General features: G+C 36.9%; 1 protein-coding gene across 3 annotated transcripts in view; it reads left to right on the top strand.

Annotated features, from left to right (window-relative positions):
- Window positions 1-24,227, top strand: part of FGD4 (FYVE, RhoGEF and PH domain containing 4) — a 234,487-nt gene that overhangs the window by 64,875 nt on the left and 145,385 nt on the right. The window contains exon 1 of one of the 3 annotated variants that reach the window (XM_086401420.1): window positions 172-226. The exons of 1 other annotated variant lie outside the window; for it this stretch is intronic. Coding sequence is in view for 1 of the 2 variants with exons in the window: in XM_086401418.1 (XP_086257544.1) it covers window positions 15,055-15,064 (10 nt within the window). In the remaining variant the exon portion in view is untranslated. Of the gene's footprint in view, window positions 1-171; window positions 227-14,814; window positions 15,065-24,227 lie in introns of those variants that run through there. One more of the 3 variants, XM_086401418.1, reaches the window with a different exon arrangement.

Below are 24,227 nucleotides of genomic sequence, written 5' to 3'. Positions count from 1 at the left end.
TCATTTTAGTTTGCAGAATAAGCTTTTCTTTAGTTTCACTTGCAGCAATGATAGTGTTTTTATCTTCCCATGAACTTTTACAACAAAATATTCATTAATTAAAAATAGCTGCCCGATACAGGAAACAGCTCATATAGCAAGCAGCTCCTGACACTGTTCTAAAAACAGATCTGAGCTGCTTGTGTGCAAAGAAAAATAAGCACTGAAAACTCGTGAACTAATTCAGGTAAAAACATGCTTTGTTTTAAGAAGAATCTGTGTGTCTTTATTTTAATGTTTTTCTGATTGTAAGAGTCATTTGTGCTTGCTGTTAAAATAAATTTAAAATACCCCAGATGTTATAGCAGTGTGTTAAGTAGAAAGTGAAATCCCTACCCAGATTGTGCTGTTTAGTCTGGTGGCTTTAAGAAATTCTTTTCTATGCATATATAATAACAATATATACTTATTTTTAAATGGAATTATATGTTTTTTTCAATTTGGTTTTTCACTTATATTAGAAATTTTCCACATCAAATCTTTTAAAATCCTCTTCATTTTTTATCATCTCATTTAAGGCAGCATAGTATTTATAGCTTTATAGCTGTACTAGTTTGTTTAAACCAGTTCCCTATTAATAGGCTTCTGAGTTGATATTTAAAAAAATTTTTTTTCCTTGAAAGTTATTGTTTTTAGGGCAGATGCACTTGTAATTGAACAAATTTACCAAATGTAATTTGTTGACAGTGTTGGATGTTGAGAGTTTACTATGTGATTAGAACTCTTCTAAGCCCTGTTCTATGAAACTTAAAATAATACTACTACCATCTTTTGAAGAATTTACCTTTATTGTTTCTATTCTCAAGATGCAGAAAGTCTCCAGCCTCCCTGTATGCCATGATAGTCATCCACAGGATGGACTGAAATCAGGGTGATGGCTTAGATGTTTGAGGGCCCTTTAAATCCAAAGTAGCTAAGCAGAGGGCAGCAGTGGCATCAGCACAGGAGAAGGCAGAGCTTATAGTTTCTCTTTGGAGATACTGATGGTAAAAATCTTGCTGTTTGCTATTACAATAGGCTTTGGAAGACCTGCCATCTTCACTCTTGCGACTGTGCCTTGAGAATTCCTTGGCTATTAGCACAGATTGGTGTCTGTGTATTTTCCTCTGCTGATTTCTGAATTCCTATTGGAATTTACCTGATAAGCAGGGCCTTTCCTCAGTTCTGTCTGTACCCCTGGTATGCCTTGCTAAGATCTCCTTCCCTGTCTAGTCCTCCCTAATGTATAGGTGCTTACTGTTTTCTACTGAAAATGGAAACTCTAAGGTTTTTGTCCTTATTAGCGACAGACTCTAAGATCTGTCTGTAAGATAGACTCTCAAAAAAAAATATTCCATAGACTTAGAAGGTATGTTTTATTTGTTTAAATAACTGTTAAATTGATCCTAGGTATAATATATACATTTTTTTAATTGAATTATAGTTTATTTAAAATGTTGTGTTACACATTATATGTATATTGGGTTGGCCAGAAGTTCTTTGAGGGTTTTCGTAACATCTTATTGGAAAAACCCAAATGAACTTTTTGGCCAACACAATAATATTCTTTTTCAGATTTGTTTCCCTCATAGGTTATTGCAAAATATTGAGTATAGTTTCCTGTGCTATATGGTAGGTCCTTGTTGGTTATCTATTTTATATATAGTAGTGGTATATGTTAATCCCAAGTTCCTAATTTATCCTCCCCATCTTTCCCCTTTGGTAACCATAAGTTTGTTTTCCATGTCTGTGCGTCTGTTTCTGTTTTGTATATAAGTTCATTTGTATCTTTTTGTTGTTGTTTTTGTTAGATTCTACATATGAGATATCATATGATATTTGTCTTTGTCTGTCTGGCTCGTTTCACTTAGTATGATGACCTCTATGTCTGTCCATGTTGCACATTAAATTTTTAGAACAAAAAGTTTTCATTGCATTTCTTCATAATTATCTAGCCTTTTATGATTAGAGAGAAGTGACATTTAATATACCACTGAAAGGCATCCGTGTTTTGGTTATTATTGAAGTGTAATAAACCACTCCAAAACTCAGTAGCTTAAAGCCGCAGTTTGTTACCTTGTGATTCAGTGGGTTGACCAGGCAATTTTGTTTTCATGTCCTGTCAGCTGGATGCTGGAATGGCTAAGGTCCTCTGAGGTTTGGGTAGGCGCTCAGCTGGGACCCATGGCTGCTTAGGTCACCCGTGGTGTCTGGGTTCCAAAATGGAAGAAGTAGATGTTGCCCAACCAAATAAGATCTGGGCCCACAGTTGGCACTGAATGATTTCTGCCCTATTCTAGTGGTCTAAAGCAGTAATAAGCTCAGTCCAGAGTCAATGTGGGGAGAGTCTCTACAAGGACATGAGTACCTAGAAGTGTGTACATGGAATATTAGAATCACTGGTTTAAAGGAAAAAGTCTATGAGGAAACGAAAATCTTTTTGAGGGGTCAACAAAGGATCATACAGCCACATCCTCAAGGCCACATTGTACTGGCAGTGCAGGATTTGATCTTTGCCCTGAACCATTTCTTACTTTGAGCTTACTTTTTGCTAAGATGCTGAAATGAGCAATGGTTTTGTTTTTGAACCCACCAAATGTGACACCTTTACATTTCCTCTAAATTCTGTTTGAAAAGGAACCAGTCAGTTCCTTTTTTTAGTTCTTCTCACTACAGAAGCAGTTAAAATGAGCCAGTTGATACTTTCAGCATTCTTCCTTGAATTTTACTTAGTCAGATCATGAGCTCCTTAGGTACCATTTCCACCTTCCACATCACTGCTTGCATTGATTTGCTGATTGTCTTCACAGTACATAACTTGGGTCCCTTTTCTTTAGGTACCGATAACATTTCTTCACTTTTTCAAATCTTTATTAGCAGTCTCCTCAAAACTCTTCCAGCTTCTGCCCATCACCTGGATCCAAAGCTGGTACACATTTTAGGTTTTTGTTGCAGTAGAACCCCACTTCTGGTACCAAATTTTCTTTCAGTTATCTATCTATTGTTATGTAACAGATCAACCTCCAAATTTAGTGGCTTAAGACAATAATGGAGAAGGCAATGGCACCCCACTCCGGTACTCTTGCCTGGAAAATCCCATGGACAGAGGAGCCTGGAAGGCTGCAGTCCATGGGGTCACTGAGGGTCAGACATGACTGAGCGACTTCACTTTCACTTTTCACTTTCATGCATTGGAGAAGGAAATGGCAACCCACTCCAGTGTTCTTGCCTAGAGAGTCCCAGGGACGGGGGAGCCTGGTGGGCTGCCATCTATGGGGTCACACAGAGTCGGACACGACTGAAGTGACTTAGCAATAGCAATAGCAAAGACAATAATGGCTTTTCTACGCACATGTTTGGGATTTGGCAGGGTTTTATAAGGACAGCTTACCTTATCTCAAGGTCGTATGCTGTCAGCGGAGGCAGCTTGATTAGAGCTTTTAGGAGTTACTTTCAGGATAGCTCACTTTCATGAGTGGCAAGTAGGTCCTGTTATCTGGGCCTGTCTTCTTCTCTGTGTGGGCCTTTCTCATTCCTGTTGCTGTTTGGACCTGCTTATAGCATGGCAGCTGGACTCTAAAAGTAAGGGAGGAGAAGTTTCCAGGCCTCTCAAAGATTTAGCCCAGAATTACTACAATGTCATTTCTGCCTTTTTCCTTTGGACAGTCATAGGCCCAACCCAGAAGCAAGGAGGTGGCAAAATAGACCCCACCTATTGGTGGGGTGTTGGTGGCAGTAGTGACAGAATTTTGGCTATCATGACTCTACTGTTAGGGTTTTTTTTGTTTTGTTTTGTTTTGATAGTAATGAAAAGGTACTCTTAGCTCAGGTTATGAGATGGTAAAAAGTAATTGTTTATTGTTTGAAGTAAGATTGTAAGCTCTGGAAGAAGGTTAAAAGAAAACTTGTATATATAAAAAGCATTTCAATATCTGTCAATTTTAAATGTTACAATTTGGTGGACAGAAGTCATCTTGGGGGTAAAATTAATTTTTAAATTTCTCATCAACAGAATAATATTCTCAAGCACTTCTGGTATGCAGATTTGTATGTGACAAGGATGTCTGAATGCACTTATGTATCTTATTTGGTTTTAACACTGATCTGTTTATTTTTAGTAAAGGTTGCCCTGTATGTTACCAGATGGAGAGAAATAGTCTCATTCTAAAGATTCCTCTTCTTAAAATAGGGAGTAGGTGCTGTTTAAGATTGTGTACAATGAAAGGTGGACTCTGGATGCTTTGTTAGATTGTGGTAAAGCAGAGGGTAAATCATGGAATGAAAGGATCCCAAGGTTCTTTGGTTTGGAACTTTTGTGTGCAGCTCTTTCCATATTGGCGAGAGAAGACAAAACAGATGATGGTAGCAGAAGCTGCCTTAGCTTTTGTTTATTCACCCAAATCATCCTTTAGGTTAGCTTATACAGACTAGTAAAATCACTTACTGAATTTGTTAAAGACTTACATTAGTAAATTTTCCCGTAGGTGGCACAGTGGTAAAGAATCTGCTTGCCAATACAGGAGATGCAAGAGATGCAGGTTCACTCCTTAGGTCAGAAAGAGTAGGAAATGGCAACCCTGGAATAGGAAATGGCAACCCACTCCAGTATTCTTGCCTGGAAAATTCCATGGACAGAGGAGCCTGGCAGGGTACAGTACATGGGGTCACAAAGAGTCAGACATAACTGAGTGACTGAGCACATGCATACAATCCAATTTTGGGCTCTAAAAAAATTTTAAATTAATGTTCTATTATAATAGTGATTTAAAAAAATTTGATTATATCTTATAGCTTTAAAATTCATACACTCTCGTTGTTGTTCAGTTGCTCAGTTGTTTTCGACCTTTGTAGCCCCATGGACTGAAGCATGCCAGGCTTCCCTGTCCTTCATTATCTCCTGGAGTTTGCTCAAATACATGTCGATAATACCATCCAACCATCTCATACTCTGTTGCCCCCTTCTCCTGCCCTCAATCTTTCCCCTCATCAGGGTCTTTTCCAGTGAGTCAGTTCTTCACATCAGGTGACTGAAGTATTGGAGCTTCAGCTTCAGCATCAGTCCTTCCAATGAATATTCAGACTGATTTCCTTTAGTATTAACTGGTTTGATCTCCTTGCAGTCCAAGGGACTCTCAAGAGTCTTCTCCAACACCACAGTTCAAAAGCATCAATTCTTCGGCGCTCAGCCTTCTTTATGGTCCATCTCTCACATCCACACATGACTAGTGGATATGTATAGCTTTGACTAGATGGATCTTGGTAGGCAAAGTAATGTTTCTCTTTTTTAATATGCTATCTAGGTTGGTCATACCTTTTCTTCCAAGGAGCAAGTGTCTTTTAATTTCATGGCTGCAGTCACCATCTGCAGTGATTTTGGAGCCCAAGAAAATAAAGTCTGTCACTGTCTTCATTGTTTCCTCATCTATTTGCCATGAAATGATGGGACTGGATGCAATGATCTTAGTTTTCTGAATGTTGAGTTTTAAGCCAGCTTTTTCCCTCACAGACTCCAACTGGTAAATTAAATCTTTGAGCTTTAATTCCTATTCTTAGCTTTGATTTCATACTTTTGAGTTTGGTTATATGTTATCTTAATAACACTGAGAAGTTTTTAAATATTGAAATCATTTGAGCATGTTTTCTTTAATTGTACATAAAAATGTTTGAGGCAGCACTGGTTTCCCTAACTTGCTTTTAGTTTTACTCTTCCCCAGTAGTCATCAAGTGTGACTAGCAATTTGCTTCCTTTTTTTCTCTCTCTCCTTGGTTCATCTATTGATATTTTTCTTCTTTAGTCTCCTCATACCCTGCAAAGTCTGGTAGAATGACATATTCAGGAGTGAATGTGTATTGTGGATGAGATGATTATTATACATGTATTTATGATGCTTTATAAAGAATCCTTCTAGCTTCTTCTTGATACTCTTCATGCAGTGTCAAACTTCTTTGGGATGATATCATTACCAACAGTTCAAAAAACCACGCCTACGCTCTTTGATTTTAGGAAGTATATCATCTTCTGTTTCTCTACAAATTAACTTTACATTTGTTTTGTGGTATCCTAGGTACTTATCAATCCACCAAGCAGTTAGTGTGTGTGTGAACCAATAAAACATTCTAGGGGACATATAGGTGAATAGGAAGTGCTCATGGTCATTTGCTCCTTAGTTTCAAGTCTTCAAATTCTTCCTTCTCAGTCAGCTTTGAAAGCTGGATATGGATTTCCGAAGGCTTGGATTAGACACTTGAAGAATGTTGATGGGAGGTAGGTGGGGAGGTCGCTGTATTATTCTGGTACTCTTCCACCTTCACAACTACACTTTATTCATCATTAAATAAGACCTTATTTATTTCAGGGTTTATACACCTATGGTTCAGTTCACTTCAGTTCAGTTCAGTCACTCAGTCGTGTCCGACTCTTTGCGACCCCATGAATTGCACCTATGGTAGTCACTATTTTTTAACTCATTTGTTAAGAATGTATTTTTGTATGTATTTAAAAATTGTTCTTTATTTCCTTTGGATAGGTACATAAGTTCCTGATTACCTTCCAGGTATTTTCACAGAATACTCATTTCTGGGCTAGATAATTTTAATAGCCTTCAGATTTCTTGTATCTCTTTCCCCCATAGCTTTAGTAAATTTTCCAAATGGTTACATATAGTTATATTCAATAGAATTATTTTTTCCACTTGACCTGCCCACCAAAGATACCTATGTAGCAAAATTCATAAAGCCTTTTCAACCACGGACTCTTCAAAAAATAAAATAATTTAATGTAGGACTTGGAAGAGACTTTTGGAATTATATAATTTAGAGCCTTGATTTTATACAGTTGTTGCATACATAATACACACGTATGATGATTCATAGAATAAATATAATAATCCAAAAAAGGGAATACAGTGCTACATGTAATTGGAGGATATTTTATATCTGTTTTATACCTCTAGTCTACCCTGTTTATTGTTTTAATTGCAAAATACCATGTTGTGCCCTTTCATTTCTTTGTAAATTATATAAAGCCAGTCTTTCAGCCAAATATACTTATTCCCCAGTGGATATATTTGTTGTGTTTGTGATATTGGTTTTTAACTCTGTTAGCCAAGATTGTTTTGACTCCTAAAACTATTTGGACTACCACTTTTTATTTTGGTAGCATTTACAAGCTGTTTCTAGTTCATCATTTGACTTGCTTTTAAAAGATATACCCAGGAAATCTATAAATTGCTGATGATGAAATCAAAGGTCTATATAAATGGAGAGACATATACTATGTTCATGGTCTGAAAGACTCTCAGTATTGTAAAGATGATGATCTCCCAAATTAATATACAGGTTTAACAATTCTTCCCAAGATTCTCTGAAAATCTGTGTAGGTATGAATAAGGTTATTCTGAAATTTATATGGGAAGACAAAGTGACTAGAATACCCAAAACAATTTAGATAAAGAAGAGTAAAGTTGAGAAAATTACTTGATCTAGTTTTAAAACATTATGTGGCTATAGTAATCAACTCTGTGGTTGCCAGAGGGACAAATAGATTAATGCAACAGAATAGAGAACTTAGAAATAGCCCCATACAGGTACAGCCAGCTGATTTTTGACAAAGGTTCAAAAGTAATACAGTTTGTCTTTTCAGCAAATGATGCTTGAGCAGTTGGATAGGTATAGACAAAAACAAACAAAAAAAACTAAACCTTACAATATGACTATAAATTAATTCAAAATAGATTATCAATTTCAATGTAAAACATAAAAAACTGTAAACATTTAAAAAGATAACATAGAAGGAAATCTTCAGGATCTGGGATTGGTAAAAAGTTATTAGCAATATATACCCAGAGAAAACCGTAATTCAAAAAGATAAATGCACCCCAATGTTTATTGCAGCACTGTTTACAATAGCCCGGACATGGACACAGCCTAAATGTTCATCAACAAAGAAATGTATAAAGAAGATTTGGTACATATATGCAATGGAATGTTACACAGCCATAAAAAAAACAAGATAATGCCATTTGCAGCAACGTGAATGGTACTAGAGATTGTCATACTGAGTGAAGTAAGACACAGAAAGACAAATATATATGATCTTGCTTATATGTGGAATCTTAAAAAAGGTATAAATGAGCTTATTTACAAAACAGAATTAGAGTCCCAGATGTAGAAAACAAGCTTACAGTTATCAAAGGATGGGCGGGGAGGGATAAATTGGGAAATTGGGATTGACATATATACACTACTGTGTATAAGATTGATAATTTGTAAGAACCTATTGTATAGCACAGGGAACTCTACTCAATACTCTGTAATGCCCTGTATGGGAAAACAGTCTAGAAAAGGGTGGAGACATAATATATATATATATCTGATTACTTTGCTGTACACCTGAAACTAACACATTATAAATCAACTGTACGTCAATAAATAATGTTATAAAAGTTATTAGTCATGTGACCAGAAGCGTGAATAGTAAAAGATTGATAAAATTTCATCAAAATTTAAAATTTTGTCTGTTAAAAGGGTGATAAGAGAAGCTATAGACTGGAAAAATATTTTGAAGCTCTATATTTGACAAAGGATCCTCTCTAAAATATGTAAAGAACTCTCAAAACTTAACAGTAAAACAACCCAAACAATCTAATTAGAAAATGGGGAGACAACATGAAAAAAAATCCACAGATGACAAGTGAAAATAAGCACATGTGGACACTCATCATATAATCTAGCATCTGCACTTTGGAACATTTGTTGCAGAGAAATGAGAACTTAGATCTACACTAAAACCTGTGCAAAATGTTCATAGTTTTATTTGTTGTAATAGTCCAGGCTGTGAACATCCTCATGTTCATTAACATGAATGGCTAAGTTAACTATGGAATATCCACAGTATGGAATTCAACAAAGAAGTAAAAAAGAACACTCTCTTGATGCATACAAGAAGTTGAATGGAGCTCAAGGGTATTATGCGAAGTGAAAAAACGGCAGTCTCAAAAAGTCACATACTGTGTGATTCCACTTAACAGTGCATTCTGTAAATGACAGCATGTTATATAGAATAGATTAGTGGCTACCAGGGGTTAGAGAAGGTGGGGAGAAGGGTGTTCTCCTTATGTTCACCCTATAAAGGGGTGGCATGAGGGAGCTCTTCATGATGATGGAAATTGTTCAGTATCTTCATTGTGGTAAGAGGTTACACAAGTCTATGCAAGTGATAAAATGGCATAGAACTAAACAAACACATTGTACAAATGTCAGTTTCCTGGTTTTGATATTGTACTATAGTTAAATAATATGACATAATGATTAGGGGAAACTGGGGCTTCCCGCATAGCTCAGTTGGTAAAAAATCTGCCTGCAGTGTGGGAGACCTGGGTTCAATTCCTGGGTCAGGAAGTTGCCCTGGAGAAGGAAATGGCAACCCACTCCAGTATTCTTGCCTGGAGAATCCTATGGACAGAGGAGCCTGGCAGGCTACAGTTCATGGGATCGCAAGAGTCGGACACGACTTAGTGCTATCTTTCTTTCTTAAGGGAAATTAGGCCTCTCTGTACTATTTTTGTAACTTCCTGTGAGTCAATAATTACTTCAAAATAAAAGTTATTAACTTTATATATTTTATTAAAAAAAATACACACACATACACCTAGGCTTTAGAGCTGTGTCCACTAGCCACAGGTTGCTCTTACAACTAAAATTAACTAAAATAAGATTTTAGTTCCTTGATCACACATTGCTTGATCATACAAGTCATGTTTCAAATGCTCATATAGCTACTTTATACTATAGCACAAATATAGAACATTTCCATCAATAACAGAAAGTTCAGTTGGTACCACTGCTTTAGACAAAACATTGATGCCTGTTGCCATACATGTGAACATTTACACATTTCTTAGTGAACTATCTTAAGTTTATAAGGCAAAAGATAATACTATGTACCAGTAAAATTTAAATAGAAAAAAGTAGATTTAATATGACACTTCTAAAAGCTATCATAATTTTTGAGGTTATATCCCATATTTTAATAAGAAAAGGAAATGAAACATTTGCTTCATGTTTGAAATAGGAATAGACTTTTTTCTTTATCTGCCGAGGCAATTGTGGTTTCTTTTCATACTACAATGTAGAATATATTGGCAATGGCCAAAATAGAAGGAGTGGACAGGTAGGGGAAATAAGTATCAACAGAAAAAGTATTTTAAGTATCCCGTAGTTTTTGTTATTTTCTGTCACTTGGTGACAAGTTTACCAATAGTGGCTCACTGTTGCAGAGGAAGCATGATTTAGTGACCAGACCTTAAACCAAAATTCTATTTCTGGCTCAGAGTGACCTTGAGGAAGTGACTCTTCTCTTTCTCATAACTAATGAGTAAAATTAAAACTGACTGTTGCTCTAGTGGACTATAGAATAAGTTATTCTAAATGATTCTAATGTTTTAGGCTAGGTATAAAATGGTTCACTTTATAAGTAGATTAGATAACAAAGTTTTGAGGAGTTTAGTAATGGGAAGAGTTACATGAAGTAAAAGGAGGAAATTTGCTTTACCAGACATGAACATTTTTAAGCTTTGAATTTGAGGGTTAAAACTAAGAAAACTCAGACATAGAGGTAGAAGTTTTTCTTATTCTTTCTGAAGTTAGAAATTTGGGGAAAACTTTGGGAGAATAGCAGGAAGTGTGCATTTTAGAGATCACTTTTGTTTTTTTTTCAACTTTTTATTTTGTATTCAGTTCAGTTCAGTCACTCAGTCGTGTCTGACTCTTTGCGACCCCATGAATCGCAGCACACCTGGCCTCCCTGTCCATCACCAACTCTCAGAGTTCACTCAAACTCATGTCCATCGAGTCGGTGATGCCATCTAGCCATCTCATCCTCTGTCGTCCCCTTCTCTTCCTGCCCCCAATCCCTCCCAGCATCAGGGTTTTTTCCAATGAGTCAACTCTTCACATGAGGTGGCCAAAGTATTAGAGTTTCAGCTTCAGCATCAGTCCTTCCAATGAACACCCAGGACTCATCTCCTTTAGGATGGACTGGTTGGATCTCCTTGCAGTCCAAGGGACTCTCAAGAGTCTTCTCCAACACCACAGTTCAAAAGCATCAATTCTTCTGTGCTCAGCTTTCTTCACAGTCCAATTCTCACATCCATACGTGACCATAGCCTTGACTAGATGGACCTTTGTTGGCAAAGTGCTCTCTCTCCTTTTTAACATACTATCTAGGTTGGTCATAACTTTCCTTCGAAGGAGTAAGTGTCTTTTAATTTCATGGCTGCAATCACCATCTGCAGTGATTTTGGAGCCGCCAAAAATAAAGTCTGACACTGTTTCCACTGTTTCCCCATCTATTTGCCATGAAGTGATGGGACCAGATGCCATGATCTTAGTTTTCTGAATGTTGAGCTTGCTGCTGCTGCTGCTGCTGCTAAGTCGCTTCACTCGTGTCCAACTCTGTGCGACCCCTATAGACGGCAGCCCACCAGGCTCTGCCGTCCCTGGGATTCTCCAGGCAAGAACACTGGAGTGGGTTGCCATTTCCTTCTCCAATGCATGAAAGTGAAAGAAAGTGAAGTCGCTCAGTCGTGTCCAACTCTTAGCAACCCCATGGACTGCGGCCCACCAGGCTCCTGCATCCATGGGATTTTCCAGGCAAGAGTACTGGAGTGGGGTGCCATTGCCTTCTCCGAATGTTGAGCTTAGAGTATAGCTAATTAACAATGTCGTGATAGTTTCAGGTGGACAGCAAAGGGACATAGCCTTACATATACATGTGCCATTCTCCCCTAAACTTCCCTCCCATCTGGGCTGCCACATAACATTAAGCAGGGTTCCCTACACTATACAGAAAGTCCTTGTTGGTTATTTATTTAAAATATAGCATATTTATTAAAATATATGCTATACAGATGATCCTTATTGGTTATTTGTTTAAAATACAGCATCGTCTCATGCTGATCCAAAACTCTAGTAACCCTTCTTCCCATCCTTCTCCGTAGGAACCACAAGTTCATTCTCTTAAGTTTGTGAGTCTGTTTCTGTTTTGTAGATAAGTTCATTTCTATCATCTCTTTTTAGATTGCACATATAAGGGATATCATATGATATTTTTGCTTCTCTGTCAGTTTATTTCACTCATGACAGTCTCTAGATCCACCAATGTTGCTGCAAGTGATATTATTTCATTCTTTTAAATGGATGCGTAATATTCCATTGTATATGTGTGCCACATCTTCGTTATCCATTCCTCTATTGATGGACATTTAGGTTGCTTCCATGTCTTAGCTATTGCAAAGAGTGCTGCAATGAACATGGGGGTGCATGCCATGCTGGGTGAATCATGAACTGACATCAAGATTACTGCGAGAAATATCAACAACCTCAGATATGCAGATGATACCACTCTAATGGCAGAAAGTGAAGAGGAACTAAAGAGCCTCTTGAATGCTAAGTCGCTTCAGTTGTGTCCAGCTCTGTGTGACCCCATGGACTGTAGCCTGCCAGGCTCCTCTGTCCATGGGATTCTCCAGGCAAGAATAAATAGAGTGGGTTGCCATTCCCTTCTCCAGGGGATCTTTCTGACCCAGGGATCAAGTTCAGGTTTTGAAGTTAAAAAGTCTAAGATTTGAATTGCAGCTCTGCCGTATAGTTTCATCACCTATACAGTAGGGCTAATTAATGCCTTTTTGTTAGGGTTGTTACGAGAAGGGTGCAAAGTAACACACAGGTGTAATTATTAATATAACATTAATTTTATCAAGACATGGAATGGAATGATTGTGCTGTTGCTGCTGCAGCTAAGTCACTTCAGTCGTGTCTGACTCTGTGCGACCCCATAGACGGCAGCCCATCAGGCTCCCCCGTCCCTGGGATTCTCCAGGCAAGAACACTGGAGTGGGTTGCCATTTCCTTCTCCAATGATTGTGGTGTTAAGAGCAGATAAATAGCTTTGCCCTTTTTTTTTTTAATTAAGATTTATTTTTAGCCACATAATAATGTTTTTTTCTTTTTTGAGAGGATTACTAATTTTAGCTTTATAACAGATTGGTTGATACTATGATTCTTAAAGCTGTTCTCAATTTATTGTATGAATGAATTAATTTAAATTACTTGATTTAAAGTTAAGAGGTATAAATCTGTTTTTATAAAAACTAGCAGACCAAAGTGTAAACAGAAAACTAAGGGGAAAGAAAGCACATATGTATGAAATTTTATTTCAGTACAATCCCTGAAACAGATTTCTAGAGCTATATTCACATAATATCTGAATAAACAGTGAAAAAGTTTAGCTAATTATAAAGATATTAAAAATCTACAATGTACAATGTCAAATAATCAGAAAATATTCCATATGAATTTTCTTTTTCTTTGCCTGCCAAACTGCTAAAACATTGAAAAAGAAGATGTCCAGAACCAGAGCCAACATGCGTATTTGGGTACTTCCAGCCCTGGTACACTGTAGCAGGGCAGAACAGGTCCAGTTTCAGCCAGTGGTTCACTGGCATGTGGTCAGTGTGAAGTTTCCTGCTGTACTCTTCTGAGCTAGAGAGAAGGAACCAAAAATGCTGACATCCTCATTTGGCTTCATCAATTATGCCCGAGCACATAGAGCAACACTTCCCGTGCAAAACCTACGCTGACTCTGCAGAGGACACTCTCAGCCTTCAGCTGATCTGGGCGGGGATGCTGGCATAGGTTGGTGAAATTTGGAAAGTGTTAGCCATTGGATACTTCTTCACATCACATGAACGTGGCATGTCTCATTATTATACCTTTCATTTCATAGAAATAAGCTTTCAAAGCTTGCAATGAAAGCTTGCAATAACAACATTGATTGACAGGAAGAGCTTGTTGTAGGCCAGTTATTAGCTCTCAAAACTACCACCCTGCGAAAGCATGTTTAAGAAAGTCCTAATTTAGAAATAAAATGCCATGGAAATTGAACTGAAGAAAGCCTATCAGAATGTCTGAAATGTATATATCTTGTCTCTTTAATATCAATATGTCTATATCTAGCCTTCCTTAACACTCTTGATCTCAGTTTTCTTATCCATACAAAGGGAGGATTTCTAAATTTCTAAGGGTTTGTAATTTTAGTGTGTGTTTCTCTGAGTAGTTTTCTCCATGTTTTGTTTTATTCTACCTATCAAAATTTCCTCAAGTACTTTAAGTTAGTACATGACTTTCAATTCTTTCAGAAACACAATAATTTGAAGAAGTGATGTTATAAAGTTATTCTGAGTCTAGATTATTATAGTTTGATTCTGACTATACCATCTAAACATCACATGAAAGGGAAATTAGTGTCACTACGTAAATGTTAAATCCGTGTGATGATAAACCTTAGATGTTTTGACAAGTCTGTGTTATATATTATCTAAAACATTAACCTTGATTAGTAATTTATCTTATTAGCATGACAAGGATGGGAAATTCGCTCATTGGTGCCTCTTTAAAATTCTAATTTTTGTTTTCAATGAAGTCATTTGGGATTGCTAGTAACCTGGGAAGAGATAAAAGACTTGTTTTGGGGGAGATGGACATGGTTTTGTTTTTCAGCATTTCTTATGATTTTTTTTTTTCTTATGACCATGAAAAAAATTTGAAATTCTTTAAGACCTAGTTTTCAAGGATAGTTTGTAAATTTAATGACTATAACTACAATTAAATCACATGTAGTTGGCCCCATCCTTCCCATTTTGCCACAGTGCTCTAGAGTTCTCTCACTACATTTTGAAATACCTTTGTAGAATTTTGAAATACCTTTGTAGAATTTTGAAATTCATTACTTGCGTAGTTCTTTGAGGCTGCATCAGTGGTGGAAGGAGTTATGAAACGTAGCTCTGCACTTCCCCTTAGTTAGTTCTTTACCCTGTCGAGCAGAAGATGTGTGCGTGACTGGTGTCTAAATGAAGAATACCTATAGATTTTACCCACAAACTGTAGATCCAGATAGTCCCTCCACAAGCAGGAATTAAGAATGATTAATCAGAAGAAAAAAAGGTGCTGCTGGATGTTGTTTGAAAGGAATTCTTTATGGGGGGCTGTGAGTATTGTTTTTGCAGTTTCTATTTTTAAAATATTTTAGTTTAAAAACATTTGAACTTTTTGAGTATGCAAAGTATATGAGTAGGTAAAGTAACTGGTATTTATCTCTTTGTTTACTACCAAATTATAAGTAATTTGTATCATGATTGAAAAATTATCCTGCCTCTTGTTTAGAATGGTTTCATGCTGTGATTTTAACACAGAGGTACAGTTTTTCTTATTTTTATGGCCCAAGTACAATTACTTGAGGTAATGACATTTCTTCCTGTGGATTCGTAGCATAGCAGTGTTCCCTGAGAGCAGTGAAAGTGAACTGTGCTGTGTGCAATCAGCGTTCACCTATCTTAGCTGAGTCTTTATTATAGCCTCATTCCTCCTATTTCTATTTTCTATTTCTGCTACTTCCATTTCTAATATGTAAAAACTACATTTCAACAAGTTTCTTAGAATGTATTTATACATTTAATATTCTCTCAGTCATCAATTATTTGAGGATAAAATTCTCTCTATTTCTAAAACATCAGCAAGGTGCATTGGCAATGCAACAAAGTTAAGGATTTCTTAAAATTACCAATGATTTATTGGTCTCCAAAGTCTAGTTGACTTGCCTAGATCCTCCTAGCATTGTGGCTTTAATGTTTTCAGGGTCTTTTCTGTTTAACTGAAAAACCACATTAAGTGAATGTTTTATTCAGAAAAAAACATTTTAAAACATATTTTTTATCTGTAATAAGGAGAAGGAAAATGAACATTTGGGTGTAACTACTGATAACATTTTGATGTGTTCTTACCCTTTGTATTTGTTGTTTGGTAAAGCTGAGGTCATAATTTACATGGATTTTTAAAAATCATTCTTTCCCCTTTCCAAATAACATTAAATATTTCACATTACAAAACTTCTTAGTAAAAATTCAATAGCTATATGATATTCTGTTAAAAAGTAATACTTTAGTTGGCATGCACTCTATTGTTGGATATTTAACATCTTTAAAGATTTTGAACTATAAATCAGAGAACATTACCATTTTTTAAAGATTATCTTTGCAAGATGACTTGGGGGGAAAATCCCATTGTATTTGTTTTTTCTTAACTTTATTTATTTATTCATCTCTGTGTTGGGTCTTCGTTGTGGTGTGCCGGCTTCTCTAGTAGTGGTTGGTGGGTTTAGTTTTTCCTGGGCATGTGGGATCTTAGTTTCCCCATAGGGATCAAAGCTGTGTGCCTTGCATTGGAAGGTGGATTCTTTATCATTGGACCACTGAGGAAGTCCCCTCCCATTGCATTTGTATTCCTGATTTAAGACATTCATAATAGCTATACCTTAGAATTGTTTTGTAATTAATTTGTTTGTTTTTTTAATGTATTACTTTTGACTGTGCTAGATCTTTGTGCTGTGAATGGGCTTTCTCTAGTTGTGGCGAGTGGAGTCTACTCCTTAGTTGCATTGACAGGCTTCTTGTTACGGTGTTTTCAATTGTTGCAGAGCACAGGCTCTAGGTACATGGGCTTCAGTAGTTACGGTGCTTGGGCCTAGTTGCCCTGCTGCATGTGGGATCTTCCTGGATGAGGGATCAAACCTGAGTGCTCTGCATTGGCAGGCAGATTCTTAACCACGGGACCACCAGTGGTCCTTAGACCACTTAGAACTTAAGGACAAGCGTTGAATTAGGATTTTAAACAAATGTGTTGGATTCCATGTTTGTTTAAACTTATGAATCACACATTTAAAAAACTTTTACTTCTGTGTGGCAGGCAGCCTGTGTGCTAGCTATTTTTCAAATGTGGATGACATTGCTTTCTTCATGGACTGGGATTTATAGAATATTTGCAAATAGGTGATCATTGAACACTGAAAGAGAACTTCCTTAACTAAAGCAGGTTCTTTTATGCCACAAGCTTCATGTGAATGGAAAACTAAATCTATGCATAGAAAGCTTGGGCTATGAAAATACTAGTGCCAGGAAAAACACAGATTCACAAGACTTCGGCCAAAGCCTTTGGTTTTTCCTTGTTTCACTAGCTTAGAAATGGCCTGGCCTGAGATTCTCCCAATAATTCAGCCACAAGAGAAAGAAAAAGCTTGTTGTTTTTCATTCCCATTGTGTAGAGGCCCCTATGTCACAGACTTGCACCAGCATGGAGTACTGACCTACCTTGTGGAATGAATGGAACTGAATTTAGAGTAACTTAAAGTAACAAAGTAACATAAATTCTTTAATGTGTCTTCTATTTAAAACTTTATAGGCATGATGATAAATTTTAATAGAATACAAATAGCAAGAAAAATATGAATATACAATCAAAATATGAAAGTTTGGAGTGTTTTTTTCCAAGTAATTGTTTTGGATTGGAATATTTAATTTCAAGATTATAGGGGATTCCTTTTTTCTTTATACTGCTTCTGCATCTACCTTGGTAGTTTAGATGGGAATGTAAGTTAATACAGGGCTTCCCAGGTGACACTAGTGATAAAGAACCTGCCTGGCAATTCAGGAGAGTAAGAGATGTGGGTTTGATCCCTGGATCAGGAAGATCCCCTGGAGGAGGGCATAGCAATCCACTCCAGTATTCTTACCTGGAGAATCCCATGGACAGAGGAGCCTGGTGGGCTACAGTCCATGGGGTCTCACAGAGTCGGGCATGACTGAAGTCAACATGTACAAAATATCTGACTTTCCTTCATAAATGAGTAAAATTTTAGAGAACATGTATTACACTTAGAAATAGTCATTTCTCCTAATTTTTATTATAATTTTAAAATTTAGGATTTTTTTGCTATTAAATACCAGATTATATATATAGATACATATATATATGCAGATGTTTTACCTTCTGAGCCACCAGGGAAGTATAGATACATATATTTTATATTAAAAAGAAGTCAAAATAGGATTTATTATTGGACTTGTAGTTTTTATTCTCTAATGTAAGTATGGATAGATTTATTTATAAGACCAAAGGAAACTCAGAACTAGGGTGAAAGCCGCAGTAGTTCAAGGGTTTTTTTTTTTTTTTGCCCGCATTCTTTTTTTAAGCCATCCCAACCTACATATGCTTCTCCAGAGTGTGCATACAGTGCTCACAGCATCCTCAGAATCAGCTTTGAAATGGAACCAACTGGACTCCTGTCCAGCTGTTTATACACTTCTTGGCGCTTCTCCTACCCATTTGTTTTCATCTTCCCAACTCATTTGATCCTGTGGCATTAGGGCCAACAGCTGCAATTGGTCCATAAAATAGCTGAATAATAAAATGCTATAATCTGATCCTTGTAGTTTTCGTGATGACTGAGTTGGTAACAGCAGTGCTATAGATTTGTTTGGCAGGTCAGGGGAAACATCATCTTTATTTTACCGGAAGAAAGTTTATGTATAAGAAGGATTGGTAATTGATCCTGAGTGGTATAATTGTATCTCCTGAATCCTAGTCTTGTTGTTTACTGAGTACCTATTAGACACAGTACTTTGTATTGTATGCACATTATTTCTAATCCTCAGAATAGGCTTGTAAGAACTGTGATATGACCTTAATTTTCCGGTGGTGAGAAAACAGACTCAATAAGGTTATAACCCTTATCAACATATTCAGTGTTACAGCAGCATTGTAGTGTTACCTGGAATTCAAATCCAAGATCATGCTTCCAAAGTTTGTGACCTATCTATAGCATATTGTAGCAGTAGGTTTTTTTTATTGTGAATAGTATTTTATTTCCATTTTGCTGTTAATGACATCAACTACTATGATGAAAGTTTTTATGCACATTATTGTACATCAGTTAGTGGAATTGTTGCAAGTGCGTATGTTCAGCTTTAGGAGATGTTGCCTGAAGGTTTTCCATAGTGGTTTTAGTGTGTGAATACTCTAATTCCCCTTCCTAGCCAGTACTTGATCTAAAACAATTTTAGCCATGTGGCAGGTATCTAGTGGTATCATTTTGTGATTTTAATTTACATGTCTCTGATTAATAATTTTTATATGCTTATTGGAGACCTTTTGTGAAGTTCCCAATTGAGACTTTTGTCCATTGAAAAATAGGTTAAGAGCCAAAAATAAAAAGAGTGAAAAAGAAACATTTAATATAATGTTGCACAGTGATAAGTGCTATTAAATACCAAAGACCAAAGTGCTAGGATTAATAGAAAGTGACCAAAATGGGATTGTGAAGAAAGAAAGGCCCACCTGAGAAAGTGGCATCAAAGTGCAGATTTGCATGAAATGTGTTATGGAAGCGAGAGGAAAATCTGGATAAAACATATGAAGCAGAGGGAACTGCAAGTGCAAGGGACTTGAAGAACTTGGTAAGGAAGTATTAAATTCCTATACAACTTTCAGCTTATGAGGGAAGGTAACAAGGCCTTTACTTTTACTCACCTTCAACTGTACACTCAGTAAGGTATTATTTGGCTTGTTTTCTTTTTATAAAGATCAAAAGCCTTCTGTTCAGTCACTGGGGTTCCATGTTTGAACTAGCAACTTCATGTTTTGCCTACTAATTGCTGTATAATATCTAAACATATTTACTGGTGATATGTTTTATGAATGTTTATTCAGTAAAATTGGACAGCCCTGATTGATTGGATGTGATGGAGGAGGGAGAACAGTTGCTGATTGAAGCAAAGAAGAAAGGAGTTTACTGGAAAGAGTCCTAAAGAAGCAGGAGTGTTAGCTGTGAAGGCGCCCGGGAGGAAAGAATGTAAAAAATGAAAATGCGGTTCACTGTCAGATGCTCCCAGAGAAGTACGGGGTAGGAGGGGTGGGCTGCTGATTGCAGTGGGCCACTGGCCTTGTGGAAGCAGGATCAGGTCTGTGTCAGTCAGACAGGTGGGCTAAAGGGGAGGTGAGGAAATGGAGGCAGTGACCTGGGGTTCCCAAGTTTTGAGAAGTGTAAACAAGAAAAAGGATGAGATTAGACAGCTTGAGAAGAATATAGATAGAACCAAGAGCTTTTTGTTTTATTTTGGGTTTTGAGGGTTTTTGTTTTTTGGAAGAGACTTCAGTGTTTGGGTTTTTTTTTTTTTTTTTTTCTCATAACAGGAAGTCATCCTTTGCTATTCTTGGCTCAGAGCAGACAGTTGTGTCTCCCTCCCTCCCTGCCCTTTTAAACTTGTTTAAAACTTCTTACAGCTATATAATTTTCTATGTATCCCAAGAGGGTTTACCTTTGTGATCTCATTGATCTTCTTGAGAGGGAAGTACCAAATATTATGCCTGTTTCTTAGATGAAAGCCTCAAAGCTCAGAGGTTGTAGCTGAGAAGTCTTTCCACTGATAACTTGTGGGGCAAGAATATTTGTAAGTATATCCTGCCTTGCTCAGAGTTTGGGAATCTGTGTTTACAGCATTAACTAACCTTGATTTGCCCCTTATTCAAGTGGTTATCCTCTGGTTACCCCAGAAAAAAAATCTAAGTTTTTAGATATAATTTATAGGTCAGATTAAGAAGCTTTCCCAAATACCCCTTTACTTCCCCCTTGCCCACACACCCCTCTCACCCATCTGTGCACGCTCCTGTATCATACACACACCACTCATCCCACATACATACCTCTGCCACCCACACAGCCCACAAATGTTCACTTTAGTCCTTGCCCACAAAACTAGGCTACTTTTCTCTTTCTGCAGTTTGGATTTGGGGTAAAAAAAGTAGCTAGGTTAGAAAGAATTGATTTTATGAGCTCAGATTAGAGACTGTAAATACAATCATACCTTGTTTTCTTGTGCTTTACTTTATTGCACTTTGCAGATACTTCCTTTTTATTTTTTTTTATAAACTGAAGGTTTGTGGTAACCCTGCATTGTCAGATGATGGTCAGCAGTTTTTAACAATAAAATATTTTAAAATTCAAGTATGTACATTGTTATTGCACACTTAATAGACTATACTATAGTGGAACCATAACTTTTATATGCCTCGGGATACCAAAAAATTTGTATGACTTGTTTTATTGCTATGGTCTGGAACCAAAACTGTAATATCTCAGAGGGAAGTCTGTAAATCCCTAGGCTTCAACAATAAGGGTTCAGTTGATCATTCAGTTTTTACTGAATTTGCTTTCATTCCTCAAAGGAAACCCTGTAGAATACTAAACAGTTTTTGCATAAATTTGATCTAGAGCAATAGTTGTATGATTTGGTCCTTCAGGATATTTTTTAAGTTTTGAGGATTAACTGTTCAGCCTTGGATTTTTATATGCACAGAACTGGGATTGATACAGTTTTCATTGTAGCTTGATCTCAGTCCCTAAAGTATGAAAAAGAACATTCATAACATTGATATTTTGATCGTTTTTACAGAATGATGTTTGTGTGATGTATTTTTTTCACTTAACCTAGTCCTAGTGTTAAAGTGCTACACTCAATATGCCAGCAAATTTGGAAAACTCAGCCATGGCCACAGGACTGAGAAGGTCAGTTTTCATTCCAATCCCAAAGAAGGGCAATGCCAAAGAATGCTCAAACTACTGCACAACTGTACTCATTTCATATGCTAGCAAAGTAATGCTCAAGGTTCTTCAAGCTAGGCTTTAACAGTACATGAACCGAGAACTCCCACATGGTCAAGCTGGATTTAGAAAAGGCAGAGGAACCACAGATCAAATTGTCAACATCTGTTGGATCATAGAAAAAGCAAGAGAATTCCAGAAAAACATCTGCTTTTGCTTCATTGACTATGCTAAAGCTTTGACCGTGTGGATCACAACAAGCTATAGAAAATTCTTAAAGAGATGGGACTACCAGACCACCTTACCTGCCTCCTGAAAAATCTGTATGCAGGTCAAGAAGCAATAGTTAGAACCAGACATGGAACAATGGACTGGTTCAAAATTTGGAAAGGAGTATGTCAAGGCTGTATATTGTCACCTTGCTTTTTAACTTGTATGCAGAGTACATCATGCATAATGCAAGGCTGGATGAAGCACAAGCTAGAATCAGGATTGCTGGGAGAAATATCAATAACCTCAGATATGCAGGTGATACCACCCTTATGGCAGAAAGCAGAGGGGAACTGAAGAGCCTGTTGATGAAGGTGAAAGAGGAGAGTGAAAAAGCTTACTTAAAACTCAACATTCAAAAAACAAAGATCATGACATCCAGTTCCATCACTTCATGGCAAACAGATGGGGAAACAATGGAACAGTGACAGTCAATGGAGGGACTGAACAACAAGTGCTAGACATCTATCCCAGTTGTAAGTGCCTTTCTATCCCTCATCTCCCGAAGGGGTGAAAGTCTTTGTTTTTTGAACATATTAAAAACTCATCAAGAGAAGGAAATCAGTGTCTCCTTTTTTTGTGTGTTCAGAGTTTAGGTTAGAACTTTTGGAAATTGTAGATGCTCAATAAGTCTTGTTTATAGAACATTCTTTGTTCTTAATCCTTTTCCCACTTGTCACAAATATTTGAAAAAATATAGTCATTAATATAACTAATATTAATATTTAGCATATATATTATGTTCCCAGAGAAGGAAATGGTAACCCATTCCGATATTCACGTCTGGAAAATCCCATGGACAGAGGAGCTTGGTGGGTTACAATCCATGGGGTTGCAAAAGGCTTGGACATGACTCAGTGACTAAACATATGTTATATATATGTACTCAGCATAGAAAGTCTTCCCTTGCATATATTTCAGAAAGTTTCTTAGACAAAGAAAGATAAAAGAACTAAAACATCTAGATTCCAATTTAGGTGCATCACTTACTGAAAGAATATGGGTAAGGAGGAATGTGGAAGGCAGCAGACTAGGACCCAGATATTTGTATACTTTCCTCCCACCTCTGTTTTAGAATCAATATTAAATGTATGAAAAGACAGGGAATTTTATCCTAATGAAGATAGCAATAATCTAATGATGTGAAAAATTGGATCCCATTATTCTCATTTGGCTGAGATATAATATCCTTTTAATTTTAATAAAAAATATCCCTGGGGCATTGGTAGAATTGGATTAGAGTCCTGATGGTTGGAGTTTGATGAAAAAAGGGCTAGCACTCTGGAACTTACCTCAACACTTTTTTCTTTGCAGTATGGTAGCTGGACAGGTCCTAGAAAGGAAAGTACTGCTGCTATGCTAACCATATCAGAGGAATGATGGGCAATTAAAAGAAAATGCTTTCATCAAATCACGCTAGATTATTTCTCCATCATTGTTTTTTTCTTTGTTGTTGTTTTTAAAGACAGACTCTTTTTAAAAAATTTGGTATTTGTTTGTTTTTGACTGTGCTGGGTCTTCATTGCTGCATGAAGACTTTCTCTTGTGGTGAGTGGGGACTGCTCTCTAGGTGCAGTGCATGGGCTTCTCTTTGCAGTGGCTTCTCTTATTGCAGAGCATAGGCTCTAGGGTGCACGGGCTCAGTTCCCTCGAGACACGTGGAATCTTCCTGGAGCGGGGATTGAACCCATGTCCCCAGCATTGGTCGGTGGATTCTTAGCTACTGGACCACCAGGGGAGTCCTGTTTTGTTTTGGTTTTGGCCATGCAGTACAGCTTATCGACATTAGTTCCCCATCAGGGAATGAACCTGGACTATAGCAGTGAAAGTGTTGAGTCCTAACCATTGAACCACCAGAGAATTCCTTACTCCATCATTGTTAAGACCTTACAAACTGGACAGAGAAGTTCCTTTTATTTCAGTGTTTTTTTTTTCTTTTCTTTTGCTTGTGAGGTACTTTGTACCTTACAAATGTGTATTTTTACTGTAAATCTTCTTTAAAGAACTTGTTGCAAAAGAAAAAACAGTCAAAAAAAAGTTATATAGAATGTTAAGCAAAAATACAAAATTCTGTATTTTTAGACAAAATAATTTGAGTTTGTAACACAAGGAAACTAAATTGTGAACACACTGAGAATAATTTAAGTCTGTTTCATATTCACAGACAAAACCCTAACAATATCCAGTCACCTCATAATATAAGCTACTTGTCAAAAAGTGGTTTCAGCAAGGAAAAGAGAATGTGGGAAGAGCAGAACTGGTGGCAGTGTTACTCAGTGTGCCTACCTGGGGCATCTTTGTGCAGGTACAGTTGCCATCTCACCTGGTACTTTAGTGATGCCTGCTGCTCAGAACTTTGAGTCTTACCACAGCCAAGGGTTGTACCCAGAAACTTTTACTATGCCATTTCATTCTGGAAAATAAACATTTATTCTTGCTCTTGTAATGC

The sequence above is a fragment of the Bos grunniens genome, chromosome 5 (assembly GCF_055505025.1).
Source record: "Bos grunniens cultivar Pamir isolate PY7600 chromosome 5, Bosgru_T2T1.0, whole genome shotgun sequence".
Classification (NCBI taxonomy): domain Eukaryota; kingdom Metazoa; phylum Chordata; class Mammalia; order Artiodactyla; family Bovidae; genus Bos; species Bos grunniens.
The sequence above is the reverse complement of the archived record's forward strand: the minus strand, read 5'-3'. Positions and strand labels throughout refer to the sequence as shown.